This window comes from Microcebus murinus, chromosome 16 (assembly GCF_040939455.1).
Source record: "Microcebus murinus isolate Inina chromosome 16, M.murinus_Inina_mat1.0, whole genome shotgun sequence".
Lineage (NCBI taxonomy): Eukaryota > Metazoa > Chordata > Mammalia > Primates > Cheirogaleidae > Microcebus > Microcebus murinus.
Genome location: NC_134119.1, coordinates 32,565,552 through 32,584,108, shown reverse-complemented (window position 1 = coordinate 32,584,108; position 18,557 = coordinate 32,565,552). Strand labels below are relative to the sequence as shown.

The 18,557-nt window shown below is 50.8% G+C and overlaps 1 protein-coding gene across 1 annotated transcript in view; it reads left to right on the top strand.

Annotated features, from left to right (window-relative positions):
- Window positions 1–18,015, top strand: part of LOC105865891 (fer-1-like protein 4) — a 36,807-nt gene extending 18,792 nt beyond the window's left edge. The window contains exons 22-45 of the mRNA XM_012754852.2: window positions 620–772; window positions 1,463–1,616; window positions 1,745–1,869; window positions 2,289–2,423; window positions 2,546–2,719; window positions 3,155–3,271; window positions 3,364–3,525; window positions 6,291–6,489; window positions 6,635–6,693; window positions 6,781–6,912; window positions 7,943–7,985; window positions 8,078–8,178; window positions 8,255–8,392; window positions 8,490–8,606; window positions 12,263–12,390; window positions 12,518–12,688; window positions 13,121–13,275; window positions 13,849–14,009; window positions 14,931–15,016; window positions 16,169–16,267; window positions 16,522–16,763; window positions 17,193–17,473; window positions 17,559–17,659; window positions 17,742–18,015. Coding sequence (XP_012610306.2) covers window positions 620–772; window positions 1,463–1,616; window positions 1,745–1,869; window positions 2,289–2,423; window positions 2,546–2,719; window positions 3,155–3,271; window positions 3,364–3,525; window positions 6,291–6,489; window positions 6,635–6,693; window positions 6,781–6,912; window positions 7,943–7,985; window positions 8,078–8,178; window positions 8,255–8,392; window positions 8,490–8,606; window positions 12,263–12,390; window positions 12,518–12,688; window positions 13,121–13,275; window positions 13,849–14,009; window positions 14,931–15,016; window positions 16,169–16,267; window positions 16,522–16,763; window positions 17,193–17,473; window positions 17,559–17,659; window positions 17,742–17,931 — 3,423 coding nt within the window. The 3' untranslated portion in view covers window positions 17,932–18,015. The remainder of the gene's footprint in view (window positions 1–619; window positions 773–1,462; window positions 1,617–1,744; window positions 1,870–2,288; window positions 2,424–2,545; window positions 2,720–3,154; window positions 3,272–3,363; window positions 3,526–6,290; window positions 6,490–6,634; window positions 6,694–6,780; window positions 6,913–7,942; window positions 7,986–8,077; window positions 8,179–8,254; window positions 8,393–8,489; window positions 8,607–12,262; window positions 12,391–12,517; window positions 12,689–13,120; window positions 13,276–13,848; window positions 14,010–14,930; window positions 15,017–16,168; window positions 16,268–16,521; window positions 16,764–17,192; window positions 17,474–17,558; window positions 17,660–17,741) is intronic.
- The last annotated feature ends 542 nt before the right edge of the window (window positions 18,016–18,557 follow it).

Here is an 18,557-nt window from a genome sequence, read left to right as displayed (position 1 = left end):
GTAGGGACAATGGGAAGGATCAGGCAGGGGCAGAAGGAAAGATAAAGGAGTCGGGTTGGCACGTGCTGCCACATGGATGAATCTCGGGGACGTTATCCTGAAGGCATATGTGAATTAAGCCAGGCACGAAACAATGAGCACTGTATGACTCCACTCCTATGAAGTACTTGGAGTAGTCAAATTCATAGGGACAGAAAGGAATGGTGGTTGCCAGGGGCTGGGTGGGTAGGGGGAATGGGGAGGTAGTGTTTAATGGGGACAGAGTTTCAGTTTTGAAAGATGAAGAGTTCTGGAGATGGGTGGTAGTGACATGTGCGCAATGTGAGTGTATTATACCTAACGCCACTGAACTGTATATCTAAAAATGGTTAATATGGTAAATTTTATGTCATATGTATTTTGCCATAAGAAGAAGAAGTAGTCAGGTTGGACTTTGAGTCTGGGTGGACTGTTGGGGTACCCAGAGGGAGACGTCCAGAAGTCAGGTGGCCACATGGATCTGGGGTTCGGGGATGGTCAGGGCAGGAATGGATATTTGGTCCATCCATCCAGTCCAAGCTGTGGCAGCAAGTGGTCTTAGCTCCAGATCCACCTCCGTGACCTAGTTCTCTGCCCACAGCCCCAGCCGCCCCTCCCTGACGTGATCGTCTGTATGCTCAGTGGGCGGCGCCGTGTGGCCTGGGCCCGGATCCCTGCCCAGGATGTGCTGTTCTCTGTGGTCGAGGAGGAACGGGGCCGGGACTGTGGAAAGATCCAGAGTCTGCTGCTCACAGTGAGGGGGCCGGGGCTGAGGGTGCTGGGAGAAGGGGGTGAGGCTCGTAGGGCAGGGTGGCATTGGGGTGGAGGCCTGGGGCTCCCATCCAGGGGGCCCCTAAACTCTCTTCAATTGTCCAAAAAGCCAAAAGGAGATTGTGCCTTTGCCCAAGTCAGCTTGAAATGAGATAAACTCCCAAGCTTGCTAGCTGTGGGCCTGCACTGGGTGCTGACAGATGGGCAGCGTGCTGAAACCAGAGAGTGTAATTAGTCCCTGACAAGCACAGCTGGTTTGCAGGCAAAATATTCCTAAATGAGGTGTCCCTGGAAAAGATACCAAAAGGGGTGCCTAGTGGGGAGAAGCTGTGACCCTTGGGCAGAGAACGGGGAATGTAAATGTGTTGGGGCGGAGGAGGCAAAGCCGGAGGGCAGAGCTCAGAGTGCAGTTTTGGGATGTGGGGTTGTGGGGTATAGTAAGTGACAATGTTGGGGCAGGAACTGTGGGGAAGGAGAGAGGAGGGCCATGGGCACAGGGTGGTGGGCAGGAAGATGGTGCATGGCTCGGCACGTAGGGAGCGTTCTTCAGATCGAGGAGTGGGGCATGGTTTAGCCACATGGAGCAGGGCGTGCCTTGGAGGAGCAGGACTGTTGGGCCTCGCTGGGGTTAAGAGGAGGCAGTGGGGCCCTAGCATGTTTCCTTCCCACACAGGCTCCCGGGGCAGGCCCTGGGGAGGTCTGTGCCAAGCTGGAGCTCTTCCTGTGGCTGGGGCTGGGCAAACAAGTCAAGGCCTGCACCTTCGAGCTGCCCCCGGACCTGCTGCCCGAGCCCTCAGCTGGGCTGCCCCACAGCTTGTGCCGGGATGGTGAGTGTGGGGTGGGCAGGGTGGGTACAGGGCCTGCCTTGCTATTTGCCCACAGGGTGGGGCTAATATGTCAGGCACCCCAGTGGTCCCCTGAGCAAACATGGCCCCTTCCTTCCCCCTCACCCCAGACTTTAGGTACTTCCAGCTTCGGGCTCACTTGTACCAGGCCCGAGGTGTGTTGGCAGCAGATGACAGTGGCCTCTCAGACCCCTTTGCTCGAGTCCTCATCTCTACACAGTGCCAGACCACACGGGTGAGGGCTGGGATAGGAGGTAGGGGAGGGGACCTGGGAGACAAGGCAGGGTGGGGCTGAGCTTTTCCCCAAGGCCCTAAGACTTTCTTCCCACCCTGGGGTTTCAGGACAAGATATCAGATGGGATTTCCCTACTCGGGGTGGTGTAGGACCAGAGGTCTTAGGGGTGAGAAGTCCTTTTCTGGGGTTAACTCTAGGCCTGGGCTCCAAGGGCAGCGGGTTACAACAGGGACAGACAGGGCTAGAAGGGGCATGTTCCAGCACCAATCTGAAGGTGCTTTCAGCTTCATCACATCTCATTCCGTTAGTGACAAGCGTTACTTCAAGTGTTCCCTTAGAGCAGGCGTGCTCGCCTGGCATATGTGTTGGGAGCCTTCTTCGGACAGCTGCCAGTGCCCTCTTTTCTGCATGGCCCCAAGGTCCTGGAGCAGACGCTGAGCCCCCTGTGGGACGAACTCTTGGTGTTTGACCAGTTGATCATAGATGGCAGGAGGGAGCATCTGCAGGAGGAGCCGCCTTTAGTGGTCATCAATGTTTTTGACCACAATAAGATTGTGAGTGTGGCCTGGGCTCCAGCTGGAGTCCCAGCCTGGCATCTCCCTTGTCCTGATCCCTCCGCCCTAGACTGGCTCCTGAGCCTCTTCCCCTTTTGTCTTCACCACTCTGCTCCCTGCAGGGTCCCCCTGTGTTCCTGGGCAGGGCACTGGCCGCCCCGAGGGTAAAGCTGGTGGAGGACCCATACCTATGCCCTGAGCTGCAGTTCTTCCCCCTGAGGAAGGGACCTCGGGCAGCTGGAGAGCTCATTGCCACCTTTGAACTCATTGAACTGGACTACAGTGGCCGATTTGAGGTCAGAATACCCTGGCTTATCTGACATAGGCTATGGGCCATTAGGCCATCCATCCCCAGGGAATAGAAAACATGGTTATGTCCCAGGGATACCCCCCAGGTCCCCTACCCCAGAGAATGCAGGCTACAGGTCTTTCCTGGAGTCACCTCCTTGGACCTTCTGACCCCAAGGAACATTACAGGTATGCATGCCCAGGTTTTACCTTGCCAGGCCTCTGACCTCAGAGCACCTGGCTGCGGGTCCCACCCCATCCCACATCCCTCGGATTCCCCCCTTCCTACACATGGCTGCTTTCTGAGCCCGCTCCTCTGGCCAACCCAGCCTTGCCTGGTTCCTCATGTTGGTACTTTACCAGCAGCTCCCCGCATCCCTTCTCCACACCCAGGCTGTCCCCTCCTGTGGCCTGATTCATCTCTGACTTCCCTCCCCCTGCAGCCCTCAGTGCCCAATGATGTGGAGCCCCAGGATCTGGCACCCCTGGTGGAGCCCCTCTCTGGACGCCTGTCCCTGCCACCCAACGTGCGCCCAGTGCTCAGGGAGTTCCATGTTGAGGTAGCACCAGGCACCCCAAGCCCCCCATCCTCCCCATTGTGGTGTCCCTCTGTCAGGTGCAGGTCCTTCAATATCCCACTTCCTGGCCCTAGGTGCTGTTCTGGGGTCTGAGGGGCCTTGGTCGTGTGCACCTGTTTGAGGTGGAGCAGCCCCAGGTTGTGCTGGAGGTGGCCGGGCGACGTGTGGAGTCTGAGATCCTGGCCAGTTATCATGAGAGTCCCAATTTCACTGAGCTCGTCAGGCATCTGACAGTGGTGAGGGCATGGGCTGGGCGGCAAGGAATGCTGGGCAGAGAAGTGAAAGGAGGCAGTGGATGGTGGATTTCCAGCAGGTTATGTTAGATGACCCAAGGGTCAGGAAACTCTATAATGACCCTTATAGTAAATATTTTAGGCTTTGTGTGCCAGCCAGTCTATTGCCGCTACTCAACTCTACCATTGTAGCATGAAAACAGCCATAAATAATATATAATTGAATGAGTATAAGTGTGTTCCAATAAAATTTATTCATAAAAACTGGCAGTTCACCAGACTTGGCCTATGGGCTGGATGTAGTATACTTATCCCTAGATTTATCTATGGACTTGTGGTGCTTTATTGGCTCTACTGAATGATTAGATTATCCAAGTATCTTAAACTCTAGAGCTCAAGAGTTTAAGACAAGTCTGAGCAAGAGCAAGACACCCCATCTCTATTAAAAATAGAAAGAAATTAGCTGGACAACTAAAAATATATAGAAAAAATTAGCTGGGCAAGGTGGTGGTGTCTGTAGTCCCAGCTACTTAGGAGGCTGAGGCAGGAGGATTGCTTGAGCCCAGGAGTTTGAGGTTGCTGTGAGCTAGGCTGATGCCACAGCACTCTAGTCCAGGCAACAGAGTGAGACTCTGTCTCAAAAAAAATAAATAAATAAAAATACCTATCTAGTCTTTGAGGCAGCAGGGGCTAAGAATAAAAATAAATTATTTGTATAATTTGTAATTACTATAGTATGGGCTTTAGAGTCAAATTCTGGCATTGTCACTTAGGATCTTGTCAAATCACTTATCTTTTTTGAGCTTCAAGGGTTTTTTGTTGTTGTTGTTTTTCCAAGGTTTTTTTTTTTTTTTTTTTTGAGACAGTCTCACTCTGTTGCCCGGGCTAGAGTGCAGTGGCGTCATTGTAACTCACTGCAACCCCCAACTCCTGGGCTCAAGGGATCCTCCTGCCTCAGCCTCCCCAGTAGCCAGGACTACAGACACCACCACAATGCCTGGCTAATATTTTCTATTTTTAGTAGAGAAGGGGATCTCACTCTTGCCCAGGCTGGTCTCGAACTTCTGAACTCAAGCAATCCTCCCACCTTGGCCTCCCAGAGGGTTAGGATTACAGATGTGAGCCACCATGCCTGGCCCACAATACATTTTATTTATTTATTTTTTTTGAGACAGAGTCTCACTCTGTTGCCCAGGCTAGAGTGAGGCCGTGGTGTCAGCCTAGCTCACAGCAACGTTAAACTCCTGGGCTCAGGCGATCCTCCTGCCTCAGCCTCCCGAGTAGCTGGGACTACAGGCATGCGCCACCATGCCCGGCTAATTTTTTCTATATATATTAGTTGGCCAATTAATTTCTTTCTATTTATAGTAGAGACGCAGTTGCTCTTGCTCAGGCTGGTTTTGAACTCCTGACCTCGAGCAATCCTCCCGTCTCGGCCTCCCAGAGAGCTAGGATTACAGGCGTGAGCCACTGCGCCCGGCACACAATACATTTTAGATTAATACTGGCTTAGTTCCAGTAAAATATAGACTTTTATCCAGTATAGCTCTATTCCTTCATTTCTTTTTTATGTTATAATTCTCATTCTCTCTCTCTCTCTCTCTCTCTCTCTCTCTCACACACACACACACACACACACACACACACACACACACACACACACACACACACACACACACACAGGCCGGGCACGGTGGCTCACACCTATAATCCTAGGTGGATGGATCCACCTAGGATGGATGGATGGATCGTTTGAGTTCAGGAGTTCGAGACCAACCTGAGCAAGAGCGAGACCCTGTCTCTACTATAAATAGAAAGAAATTAATTGGCCAACTAAAAATACATAGAAAAAAATTGGCACATGCCTGTAGTCCCAGCTACTTGGGAGGTTGAAGCAGGAGGACTGCTTGAGTCCAGGAGTTTGAGGTTGCTGTGAGTTAGCCTAACGCCACGGGACTCTAGCCTGGGCAACAGAGTGAGACTCTGTCTCAATCAATCAATCAATAAAATAAACACAGAAACACAAAAAGTAAAATCATTTCCCCTCCCCACTTAGGATTCATTGACAGATATAGAATTCCTGGGCTAAAGGCCATACATATTTTTATACTTCTGAATCTATATTTTGGCTGGGCACGGTGGTTCATGCCTGTAATCCTAGCACTCTGGGAGGCCAAGGTGGGCGGATTGCTCGAGGTCAGGAGTTCAAAACCAGCCTGAGCAAGAGTGGGACCCCGTCTCTACTATAAATAAAAAAAGAAATTAATTGACCAACTAATATATATAGAAAAAATTAGCCGGGCATGGTGGCGCATGCCTGTAGTCCCAGCTACTTGGGAGGCTGAGGCAGCAGGATTGCTTGAGCCCAGGAATTTGAGGTTGCTGTGAGCTATGCTGATGCCATGGCACTCACTCTAGCCTGGGCAACAGAGAGAGACTCTGTCTCAAAAAAAAAAAAAAAAATCTATATTTCAAGTTGAACATTGGTGCTTTACATAATAATAACAACAACCCCGTGTTTCCAATAGTACCTTGTAGGCTCCAAAGTACTTTTCTATGTATTATGTCATTTGATACTTACAACAATCTTTTGAATCCAGGATTGTGTCCCTTAGGGTCAGAAGGCAATGACTTACCAGAGATGACACAGCGAGGCTATGGCATAGCTGGGCTTAGAATGCAGGTTTAGGCGTATTGTTTTCTCCCCTTCTCTGTGGCTGCCTTTCCCTCTCCCCGGGTCTCAGAGACAAGTCCTCTCTCCCGCTCAGGACCTGCCGGAGCAGCCTTACCTGCAGCCCCCACTCAGCATCCTGGTGATTGAGCGCCGGGCCTTTGGCCGCACTGTCCTTGTGGGTTCACACATTGTCCCCCACATGATGCGATTCACTTTCCGGGGTCATGAGGATCCTCCTGAGGACGAAGGAGAGGAGGAGGAGACAGGGGACCTGGTGCCCAAGAGACCTCAAGGTTAGGAGCCTTCTCTTCTTAGGGGCCACCAGACAGAAGTCCCTCTTGTTCCTGGCAGAAATGGCTTCAGAGGACCCTCCAGTGGGGCCTGGAGTCTGACTTCTACTCGCCAAACCTCCTCCTGGTGTCACTTTCCCCCTCCCAGGAAAGAAGTCCCTGGATCCCTTCTCAGCTGAAACGGGGATCTCCAGACAGCTCCTGAAGGTGATGGATATGGGAGATGGGCCGAGAAGAGGCTGGTAGGGCTTGAGGTGGTGCTAGGTCATAGGGACTGAGTCCTCTGTCCCTCAGGCTCCTCTGAAGAAGCTCCCCCTAGGAGGCCTCCTGCTTCAAGGCCCTGAGCTGGAGGAGGACATCCCAGATCCTGAAGAACTCGACTGGTGGTCCAAGTACTACGCATCGCTGCAGGAGCTCCAGGGGCAGGTGGGAGCGGGGGAGGTTTCCAGGGTGGAGGCCAGAGGATAAATGGCATGAAGAATGATCTCATCGAATGTGGAGCCCTGCAGTTTTTCAGAGCTCTTCATTGCCATCATCTTTTCTCATCTTCACAACAATTCTAGAAGCTGGGGATTGTTAACTCCGCTATCTAGAGCTGTGTTGTCCCACAGAAATATAATGCTAGCCACATGTGTAATTTTAACTTTTGTAATAGCCACTTTAAAAAAAGTAAAAGGAAACAGGTGAGGACGCAATCAGAGAGTGAAAGACTGGGTGGGTGAGTGAATGAGTGAAAAAAGGGAAAACTGGTGAAATTGATTTTAATAATATATTTAATCTAACATACCCAAAATATTATTATTTCAATAAGTAATGATTATGGGCCGGGCATGATGGCTCACACTTGTAATTCTAGCACTCTGGGAGGCCAAAGTGGGAGGATCACTTGAGGTCAGGAGTTCGAGACCAGCCTGAGCAAGAAGGAGACCCCGTCTCTACTAAAAATAGAAAGAAATTAGCTGGACAACTAAAAATATATAGAAAAAATTAGCCGGGCATGATGGTGCATGCCTGTAGTCCCAGCTACTTGGGAGGCTGAGGCAGCAGGATTGCTTGAGCCCAGGAGTTTGAGGTTGCTGTGAGCTAGGCTGATACCACAGCACTCTAGCCAGGACAACAGAGTGAGACTCTGTCTCAAAAAAAAAAAAAAGTAATGATTATAAAAATTATCAATGAGATATTTTACAGTAAGGCTTTAAAATCTGGTGTGTATTTTACACATACAGCACATGCTAATTGGAACCAGCCACATTTCAAATGCTCAGTAGCCACACGTGGCTGGTGGTGATGGTCTTGGACAGCACAGGACTAGACTATTAACTGAAACTTGGAAAATGCAAGTGGCTTGCACGGCTGGAGCTTGAACTAAGGTTTCCCAGCTCCCTACCCTGGAAGAAGGGAAGACCAAGGAGTGGAAAGGGATGGGGAGAATCTCTGATCTGCCCTTTCATTTCAGCCCAACTTTGATGAGGATGAAATGGACGATCCTGGAGATTCAGGTAAGAGATTTGACTTTTCTGCTCTTGCTCCATCTTTCCACCCTGCTACCCACCCAGATGTTTCTGATAGGGGGCATTTTTGCTATTCCCAGATTGTGTCAACCTTGTTTCTGCGGATGGGGAGGCCCAAGACCAGGGTGAGGCTAAAGTTGAAGGTTCTGTGTCCCGGAAAAAAGCACTTGCCACCCTGAAGGTGACTGGGTGTTGGGGGTAGGGGAGTTTCCTTGGATTCTGGACATCGAACTGTCACTGAGATCCTTGCTTCTCAGATCTACAACAGCTCCCTGGAGGAAGAGTTTAACCACTTTGAAGATTGGCTGAAAGTGTTTCCCCTATACCGAGGGCTAGGGGGCCAAGATGCAGATGGAGAGGAAGAAGGTTCTGGACACCCAGTGGGCAAGTTCAAGGTATGTCTGTGGAAGGAAAGGGGGATCAGGGAGCACAGGTAGGGATTCCAGAGGATGACTGTCTTACTAGGGCCTTTTCTGTCTCTGCCTATCCCAGGGCTCCTTCCTCATTTACCCCGAATCAGACGCAATGTCGTCCTCTGAGCCCCAGATCTCTCGGGGGATCCCAGAGAACCGGCCCATCAAGCTCCTGGTCAGAGTCTATGTTGTCAAGGTGAGCATCTGCAGCTCCGGCACGCCTCCAACTCCAGCTAAGTTAATGGACAAAAACCTGCAGAATGAAGGCTTTAGAAGGAACCTCAAGGATCAGAGCCCTTCATTTTTCAAATAGGAAATCTTAGGCTCAAAGTTAAGTGATCCTTGGGGTTACAAAGCTTGTTCATGGCAGAACCACAACTTATAGCATAGGTCTCCAGAGCCCTTTTGTGGTTCTGGTCCTGTAGTATGGGGAGTGTAATTCCAGGACGAATGCAGCTCTGCACCTCAGGCTTCAGATGGCTTGTCATGAAATCCCTTTGTACAGGTTCTCCCATTGCTGTGATTTTCATAAAGAACTCAGCAGGGCCTTGAAGTTTTTTTAAAGCTGTCTTAGAATGTCGGGGGGAATAAGTGGGCTGCTCTGCCCCCTCATTCCCTATCCCCAGAGCAGATGCTGTGCTTCCATCTATTTTAAATATAGAGATTCTAAGGCGTAATTTGGAGAAATGTTCTGATGCACTCTTCTATCATAATCTAAGAATCCTAGTGCATAATTAGATAACAGAAGTCATCTTGACCTTCTGCTTCTCACAGTATGACAGACTATATGGTATGATGGAATGCATCTAGAAATGGTAGGTAAACAGTCTTTGAAATGGATGCTAATCCCATAAGAAAAGGAAATCCCAACAGGGTGCAGTGGCTCACTCCTATAATCCTAGCACTCTGGGAGGCTGAGGCAGGAGGATCGCTTGAACTCAGGAGTTCAAGACCAACCCTGAGCAAGAGTTTGAGACCCCGGTTCTACAAAAAATAGAAAAATTAGTCAGACATTGTGGTGGGTATCTGTAGTCCCAGCTACTTAGGAGGGAGGCAGGAGGATCGCTTGAGCCCAGGAGTGTGAGGTTGCAGTGAGTTTGATCACACCACTATACTCTATCCCAGGCAACAGAGAGAGACCTTGTCTCAAAAAAAAAAGAAAAGAAAAAAGAAAAAAAGAAATCCCATCAGGCCCCAAATATAGAGGCAACTAGAATCCCAGGGGGAAAAGGAAGACCAGTCCTGAAGCTTAGGTTGTCTTGAGAGGGTTTGTTCACACCTGGCCCCTGAGCCTTGGGTTCTTATAGCCTATGCAAGGTGGGGAGCCAGTACCAAGACCCTCACATGAAGCAGGACCTCAGTGAAAGGTGGGCAATAGGAAACTTATCAATTTCATAGAAGTATAAGAAAATATTCAGTATCTTTATGAACTTGGATGTGGGGAATTTTTTTTTTTTTTTTTTTGATACAGGGTCTCACTTTGTTGACCAGGCTAGAGTGAGTGCCGTGGCATCAGCCTAGCTCACAGCAACCTCAAACTCCTGGGCTCAAGCAATCCTGCTGCCTCAGCCTCCTGAGTAGCTGGGACTACAGGCATATGCCACTATGCCCAGCTAATATTTTCTATATATATTAGTTGGCCAATTAATTTCTTTCTATTTTATAGTAGAGATGGGGTCTGGCTCTTGCTCAGGCTGGTTTTGAACTCCTGACCTCGAGCAATCCGCCTGACTTGGCCTCCCAGAGGGCTAGTATTACAGGCATGAGCCACTGCACCTGGCCGAAATTTTCTTAATATGTAAAATGGTACAAATAAAAGGAGACAAATGATGCATTTGATTATGTTAGGATTTTTACTTACTTATTTAGAGACAGAGTTCCCCTCTGTTGCCTGGGCTAGAGTGCAGTGGCGTCAGCCTAGATCACAGCAACCTCTCCTGGGCTCAAGCGATCCTCCTGCCTCGGCCTCCCGAGTAGCTGGGACTACACACATGCGCCACCACGCCAAGCTAATTTTTTCTATTTTTATTTGTCTGGCTAATTTCTTTCCATTTTTAGTAGAGACAGGATCTCGCTCTTGCTCAGGGTGGTCTGAAACTCCTGATCTCAAGCTATCCTCTTGCCTTGGCCTCTCAGAGTGCTAGGATTACAGGAGTGAGCCACCACGCCTGTCTGATTATGTTAAGATTAAACTTCTGGGCATCCATAAACATTTTAAAATAAATGATAGGACTGGCCATAGACTGGACTAAGGTGTTTACCTTATATATGATCAACAAAAGATTAGTGTCCACAATGCATATAAGGAAATCCTACAAATCTATAAGAAGCAGACACACACACACACACACACACACATAGACAAATCTAGAAAGAATATAAAAAGACAATTGACAGAAGAGATTCCACTGGTCAATAAACATATATAAAAATGCCAAACCTTAATAGTAATTAGGACATGCAAATAATTGAAATCTTGACAGACCATTTGTCTTAGTCTATTTAGTGTTGCTATAAAGGAATACTGGAGGATGGGTGGGTAATTTATAAAGAAAAAATGTTTATTTGGTTCACAATTCTGATGTCTAGAAAAGTATTTGGAAAGATGTATGAGGGACTTATTCAACTTATAATTTTCTGTATTGAAAGACATTGGACATCTGCATCTGGCAAGGGCCACAAGCTGCTTCTACTCATGGCAGAAGGTGAGGGGTAGCTGGCATGTGCAGAGATCACATGGCAAGAGAGGAGGTAAGAAAGAGACAGACAGGGAGAAGGTACCATGCTCTTTTTAACCACCAGCTCTCTCAGGAACTAACAGGAGAATTCACTCACCTCCCCCCCAGGGAGGACATTAATTTATTCATGAGGAATCCATCCCCATGACCCAAACACCTCCCATTAGACCTCACCTTCAACATTAGGGATCAAATTTCAACATGAGTGAAATAGTATATGAGTATATGAGGTTTGGGGGACAAACATCCAAACTATAGCATCGATTTCCCACTCTTCAATTGGTAATATATTCATATATTCATATATATATATATCCTATCCTATATGGAGGAGGGGAAGAAATTAAAAAAAAGAAAATAACAATTTGTTGGTAATATCTTATTAAGCTGGGTACACACATGTTCAATGTATTTTTTTTTTTTTTTTTTTTTTTGAGACAGAGTCTTGCTCTGTTTCCCAGGCTAGAGTGCCGTGATGTCAGCCTAGCTCACAGCAACCTCAAACTCCTGGACCCAAGCAATCTTCTTGCCTCAACCTTCAGAGTAGTTGAGACTGTAGGTGCTTGCCACCACATCTGGCTAATTTTTTCTGTAGTAGAGACAGGGTCTCACTCTTGCTCAGGCTGGCTTCAAACTCCTGAGCTCAAGCAATCCTCCCACCTCAGCCTCCCAGAGTTGCTAGGATTACAGGCGTGAGCTGCTGAGCCTGGCCAATGTATTTTTTTTAATTTAGTTAAAATACTCTTAATTTAAAAAGTAACATATGCTCATGATAAAAAATAGAAGTCAAGCAAGGAGGAGGGTGTGAAAAAAAAAAGAAAAAGAAAATTTAAACAATACAGAAAATTATAAATTGAACAAGTCCCTCATACATCTTTCCAAATACTTTTTGTTTCATTATATTTTTTGTTATACCTATTCATATGTTTTAAGTATTTCATAACTAATTGAAAAGAGAACACAAGTCATCATGTTCAACCTTTCAGTTAACTCCTCACAGTGCGATGTTTGGTAACTTCCTGCTTAACACCTAATCTGAGATTAGGTCCAACAGGGTTAACCTTGGACTATGACCATGATGCTTCTCCCAATTCCACACCATATCATCCCCCAGGCTACCAACCTGGCTCCAGCAGACCCCAATGGCAAAGCAGACCCCTATGTGGTGGTGAGCGCTGGCCGAGAGCGGCAGGACTCCAAGGAGCGCTACATCCCCAAGCAGCTGAACCCCATCTTTGGAGAGTGAGACTGGGGCTCTGGAGAGGGTTTGGAGGAACAGTGGGTGAATGGACAGAGGCTGCTGACACCCCCACCCCAGACCACCTCCTAGGGCACGGAGGTGTCCTCAGCCACTCTCCCTCCTGGCCAGGGTCCTGGAGCTAAGCATCTCTCTCCCTGCTGAGCCGGAGCTGACCATTGCTGTATTTGATCATGACCTCCTGGGTTCTGACGACCTCATTGGAGAGACCCACATTGACTTAGAAAACCGATTCTACAGCCACCACAGAGCAAACTGTGGGCTGGCCGCCCAGTATGATGTGTAAGTTTGGCAGGGCCCTTGGGAGCCATTCTACGTCTCTGACCAAACATGTTCAAGCTCACATTCCCATTTGTGTCTCCAGATCCTATGACTTCATAGAAGGGAGCCCTACCACCCCCACCAACCATGACATTATAGCTCAGCAATCAAGATGTGGGCTTGGGAATTGGGATCCTGTAACTAATATGTTACTTGACCTCTTTGAGTCTCATTTTTCTCATCTGCAGAATAAAGATATAACATCAGTATCTCCATAGAAGCCCCTGGTGTATTCCTTTGATTTTCATTGTTATCATAAGTGACAGCTAACCTGTCTCCTGTTGGAGTTATGAACCTGGATGCCATGTCTTCAAGGGTCCTCATCCCTGGCCCTGTGCCTGAGTGTGTCCATATGCTGGTCTCAGCTGAGGCATCCTCTGCTTCTGCCTGCAGGGATGGGTACAATGCCTGGCGTGATGCATTCCGGCCTTCGCAGATCCTGGCAGGTCTGTGCCAACGCCGTGGCCTCCCTGCCCCTGAATACCGAGCCGAGGCTGTCAAGGTGGGCAGCAAAGTCTTTCCGACACCGCCTGAGACCCTGCCTCCAGGTACCAGCCCTTCTCTGCTGGACAGGCCACAGGGAGAAAGATGGCGGTAGAACAAGGTACAGGGGCCCCAGGGGCCCAGTCTAGTGCACCCACTGAAAGAGCCCACTTTCTTTAGTAAGCAGAGAAGGTGGGTTTGGTTGAGTAAGGACGAGGATGAGGTTCTTAGATGGTGGGGAGAAAATGCTCTTTGTTGGTGACCATGAAATCCCCAAAGAGCAAAAGTGGAGCCCTCAGAGCCGTCACTAATCAAGTTCCTAGAACACAGGGTGGCCCCGTAGGGCATCCCGTACAACAGAGCATGGCTGCAGAACTGAGCTCATGCCTCATAGATGGCCTGTGGCCTATTCTCTGAGAGGGTCTGAGCAAAGGACTGTGGAAAGTTATAGCAGCACCTTTCCCACCCACCCCTGCTTTTTATGTGTTGCAGTTTTGCCCTCCTACAAAGGTTTCCCTCCTATCACAGGTTTTAGCCAACATGGGCTGCCTCAGCTTAGAGCTCCTACGGAGAGATGGGAGGAAGGGGGAAGGGTTGGGAACTGCGTGGAACCCAGGCTCACACACCTCTTGTTTCAGGTAGGGGGGCCTCCAAAGGGGCAGGTGGGGCCCCTGAGGAGGCACAGGCATTGCTTGTGCTGCGGCGCTGGCAGGAGATGCCAGATTTTGGGATCCAGCTGGTACCTGAGCATGTAGAAACACGGCCCCTCTACCATCCCCGCAGCCCGGGGCTGCTGCAGGTGAGGGAGGGCTGGAGGCCCAACCCAAGAGTCACAAGACTCCCAGGCTCCTAGGATTCCCATCTGACCTGGAGCCTGGGCCCCCAGGGTCCCCTTCCCCCCAAGTCTTTCTCTTGGGCACCACACTGCCACTTCTGACCCTGCCTCCTGATGCTGGGGACCACTCCATGCTGGGCTACATACTCCCACCTCTGACTCTGTAGGACCCCACCCCTGGGCCACCAAGGCTCAGACCTGGGGTCCCAAACCTGACCTCTATCCCAGACTCCTAAGATCTGGACATCGGGAATGCCACATCTTAACTTTTCTATTTATTTGTTTATTTATTTATAAATGAATGAATGAATGAATGACAGAGTTTCACTCTGTTGCTCATGCTTGAGTGCCGAGGCGTCAGCCTAGCTCACAGCACCCTCAAACTCCTGGGCTCAAGCAATCTTACTGCCTCAGCCTCCGAGTAGCTGGGACTACAGGCATGCGCCACCATGCCCGGCTAATTTTTTCTATATATTTTTAGTTGTCTGGCTAATTTCTTTCTAATTTTTAGTAGAGACAGGGTCTCACTCTTGCTCAGGCTGGTCTCGAACTCCTCACCTCAAGTGATCCTCCCATCTTGGCCTCCCAGAGTGCTAGGATTACAGGTGTGAGCCACTGCACCTGGCCACATCTTAACTCTTAACCTCAAGTTCCACATCTGGGCCCTGAACCCTGACCCCTCAACCTAACCTCGACCCTGGAACCACCACGTCAGACTCCACCTTCATCCTTATCCCCAGCATCTGCCTGGCTCTGCTCTTGACCCTAGCTCTTCTCTTGACCCTAGCTCTTCTCTCCCTCAGGGGAGGCATATCCTCTGGCCACAGGGCTGTCAGGGAAGGTGGGGCCCTACCCAGACCCTCCAGCCTGGTCCTGTGTCCCCAGGGATCCCTTCACATGTGGATTGACATCTTTCCCAGAGATGTGCCTGCCCCACCTCCAGTTGACATCAAGCCTCGGCAGCCAATCAGGTGAGAGAGTTCTGGCCCCTCCTTCCAAAGCAGGGCAAGGTTTACCTGCACAAGGGTCCACTGACACCTGGGCCCCCAGTGGAGCTGGCAGAGGCTGCTGGCCACAGGCTTTTCAGTTAGGTGAGTCATTAAATTCCCTTTTTTTCATAAGCAATTATAAATTGGGTGTCTGTCACTTGGAGATGGAATGAGTCCAAATACCTTTCAGTAACCCCCTTCCAACCTGAGCTAGTTTAGAGTTCTGTGTAGGGCGTAGCCACTTCAGATGGGGATGGATCCAGGTGCTCAGATGTCAGCAGTCTGTCGCTCTCTGCCTCTGGGCTCTGCTTTCCTTGGTGTCACCCTCTGGGAGTCTAGGGGCAAGGTGCTTTCTAATAGTGCCAGGCTTACATTTCAGCCAGGCCATGTGAGCAGGAATGAACATCTCTTTCCCAGTTAAAGCCAAAGTCTCAGGGCTGACTCTCATTAGACCAGCTCGGGTCAAATGCTCTCCCTGAAGCAGTCACTGGTCACAGGGCTGTAATAAGCTGATTGGCCAGTCCTAGGTGACGTGCCTCACCAGAATTACCTAGAGTGACAGTGGGGGTGGTTTGGTAGGGAGATCACCAGCAGAAAATCAGGGTGCTGTCAACAAACGAGTGGAAATTGATGCTGGGCAAGGAGAAACCAACAGCTATCCAGGCATCCTCATGACAGCCAAGGACAAAGCCACATGAGGGTAGGATCCAGAATGCTGCAGCTCCTCCTCTGCCCCTCAGGGCACGCAGGCTGTCATCTCCACTGTGTCTCCCAGCCTCCCACTCCTCTCTGCAGATGGGCTTTCTCTGCTAACCACTTTTCTGCACCCCAAACTTCAGCTTACAGTGGGCTCCAGCTCTGCATCTGAGTCCCCTTACTTGATGGTTCAGGGTCCTGATTCCAAATTTATGGGAGAAAGTCGTTGGCCCAGGCTGGGCTGGCAGACCATTCCTGGTGCCATCTGCTGTGGCTGTCCCTTCATAGGGCCACAGGCATCCTGATTACCCAGCTGGGCACACCCCAGGTGCTCGGTGAATGTCAGTGGCCCTGGCCCAGGTCCTTCCTGCCTCCTGCAGTACCCCGAGTGCCCCAGGTTTTCAAAGGTTGAAAACCATCCCCCAATACATCCGCCAGCTATGAGCTCAGAGTCATCATCTGGAACACGGAAGATGTGGTACTGGATGACGTGAACCCGCTCACTGGAGAGATGTCGAGTGACATCTATGTGAAGAGGTAAGCCTGCAGGCCAGGCCGATGGCTGTGCACTAAGGGAGACATTGCTAAGTCGTGAGGGCACAGTGGGGATGGCACTAACTGGGGACTGCAAGCTGGGCTGTGGGCCCCAGGCTGAGTCCAGAGCCTGTACCCGGGCTCTCTATGGTGCCTAGAGCTGGTTGAGTTGTGGGCCACACTGGGTGAGCAGCAGGTTCTGGGCCTGGCCCCAGCCTGTGCCCACCGGCCTTGGCCTGTCCTTCCTATGACCCCAGCTGGGTGAAGGGGCTGGAGCATGACAAGCAGGAGACAGACGTTCACTTCAACTCCCTGACTGGGGAGGGGAACTTCAATTGGCGCTTTGTGTTCCGCTTTGACTACCTCCCCACGGAGCGGGAGGTGAGTGTCCGGCGCCGGCCTGGACCCTTTGCCCTGGAGGAGACCGAGTTCCGGCAGCCAGCCGTGCTGGTCCTGCAGGTCTGGGACTATGATCGCATCTCCGCCAATGACTTCCTCGGTACTGCTCAGCCTTCCCCAACCTCACCCCTGTCCCTTAACTCCTGTCCCTTGGTTCTCTACTCTGACCCAACCCTGAATCCTGGGACTTCAGACCCTAGATCTGAACCTATGCTTTCTGACCTAATTGCTCAGACCACAGTCACCTCCCTTCCCAAAGTCCCTGACCAGTTCCAATCTGACCCACGCTCAAGTCACCCTGGATAGTGACTCCTTAGCCTGTGGTCCTTGCTTTGGCAATTGGATCCCAATCCCTGGCCCCTTCCACTGGGATCTGACCACCTGCTGGTCACAGTAGGCTATGGTGTGCCTGGTCCACAGCTATGGCCTGACCACCACACCCTAATTTTTCATGTCTTAACACCCTGCTGCGCTGCCTCCTCACCCCCCACCCATCAGGTCTGATCTCAGTTGTGCTCTGCACTTGCAGGATCCCTGGAGTTGCAGCTGCCAGACATGGTGCGGGGGGCCCGGGTCCCTGAGCTCTGCTCTGTCCGGCTGGCCCGTGATGGGGCTGTGCCCAGGTGCAATCTGTTTCGCTGCCGCCGCTTGAGGGGCTGGTGGCCCATGGTGAAGCTGCAGGAGGCGGAGGATGTGGAGCGGGAGGCGCAGGAGGCCCAGGCTGGCAAGAAGAGACGGAAGCAGAGGAGGAAGGGCAGGCCAGAAGACCTGGAGTTCAGAGACACAGGCGGCAATGTGTATATCCTCACGGTGGGTGCAGCTGGGGCAGGGGGCAGGCTTGACCCTGCTGCAGAACTGGGCCTCTGCTCCTGGTGACGCAGGAGTGTTTTTCTAGGGAAAGGTGGAGGCAGAGTTTGAGCTGCTGACTGTGGAGGAGGCTGAGAAACGGCCGGTGGGGAAGGGGCGGAAGGAGCCAGAGCCCCTGGAGAAGCCTAAGTGAGTGGGCGGCACAGGGGGTGGGAGAGCGGGGGCGGCCAGCATGGGCTTCCTGGTCGTCCTGACACCACCTTCCCAACAGCCGCCCCAAAACCTCCTTCAACTGGTTCGTGAACCCGCTGAAGACCTTCGTCTTCTTCATCTGGCGCCGCTACTGGCGCATCCTGGTGCTGCTGCTGCTGTTGGCGCTGATCACTGTCTTCCTCCTCCTCGTCTTCTACACCATCCCCGGCCAGATCAGCCAGGTCATCTTCCGCCCCCTCCACAAGTGACTCAGCTTGAACACCCACGCCATGGTGCCAGCCCAACTCCCACTCCTCCTTGCCAGTGAGCTTTCTTTGAATAAACCTCATCACACAGGCACTGACACCTGACTGTGGTGTACAAGGCCAGCTCCTCTAGGTGGCAGAGAACAGAGATGATCTGGGGTGACCTCAGGTGCTGGGGACTTCCTGGAAGAATGCACAGGGAGGGAGGTGGCCCATGTGCCCTGCCACAGGGAAGAATGGGGCCTACCTGCTGCTGGTGGCTGGGTCCCTCTCACCTAATCTGCGGAGGCTTCTGCAGTTGCAGGACAACTGAGCACTTTACATACTTCACTAACTTGTTTATTCCTTACTACCCCGAGTAACACACCTGTTACAGCTCTCTTGCTTGCAAGTGACAGACATCCCAACCTAAACTGGCTTAAACACAAAGGGAATTTATTGGCTTGCATAACTAATTCCCAAAGTTTGGCTGGGTGGCTGGCTTCAGGTGCAGCTTATCACCGTGTTCAAATGATGTCATCAAAGCCAGTTGTCTCTGCCTTGTGGCTCAGCTCTCCTCTGGGACATTCATTCAGACAGGTTCCCCCTCGGAAATGCAGGGTTGCCCCATGTTCCCACTCATGAGGACA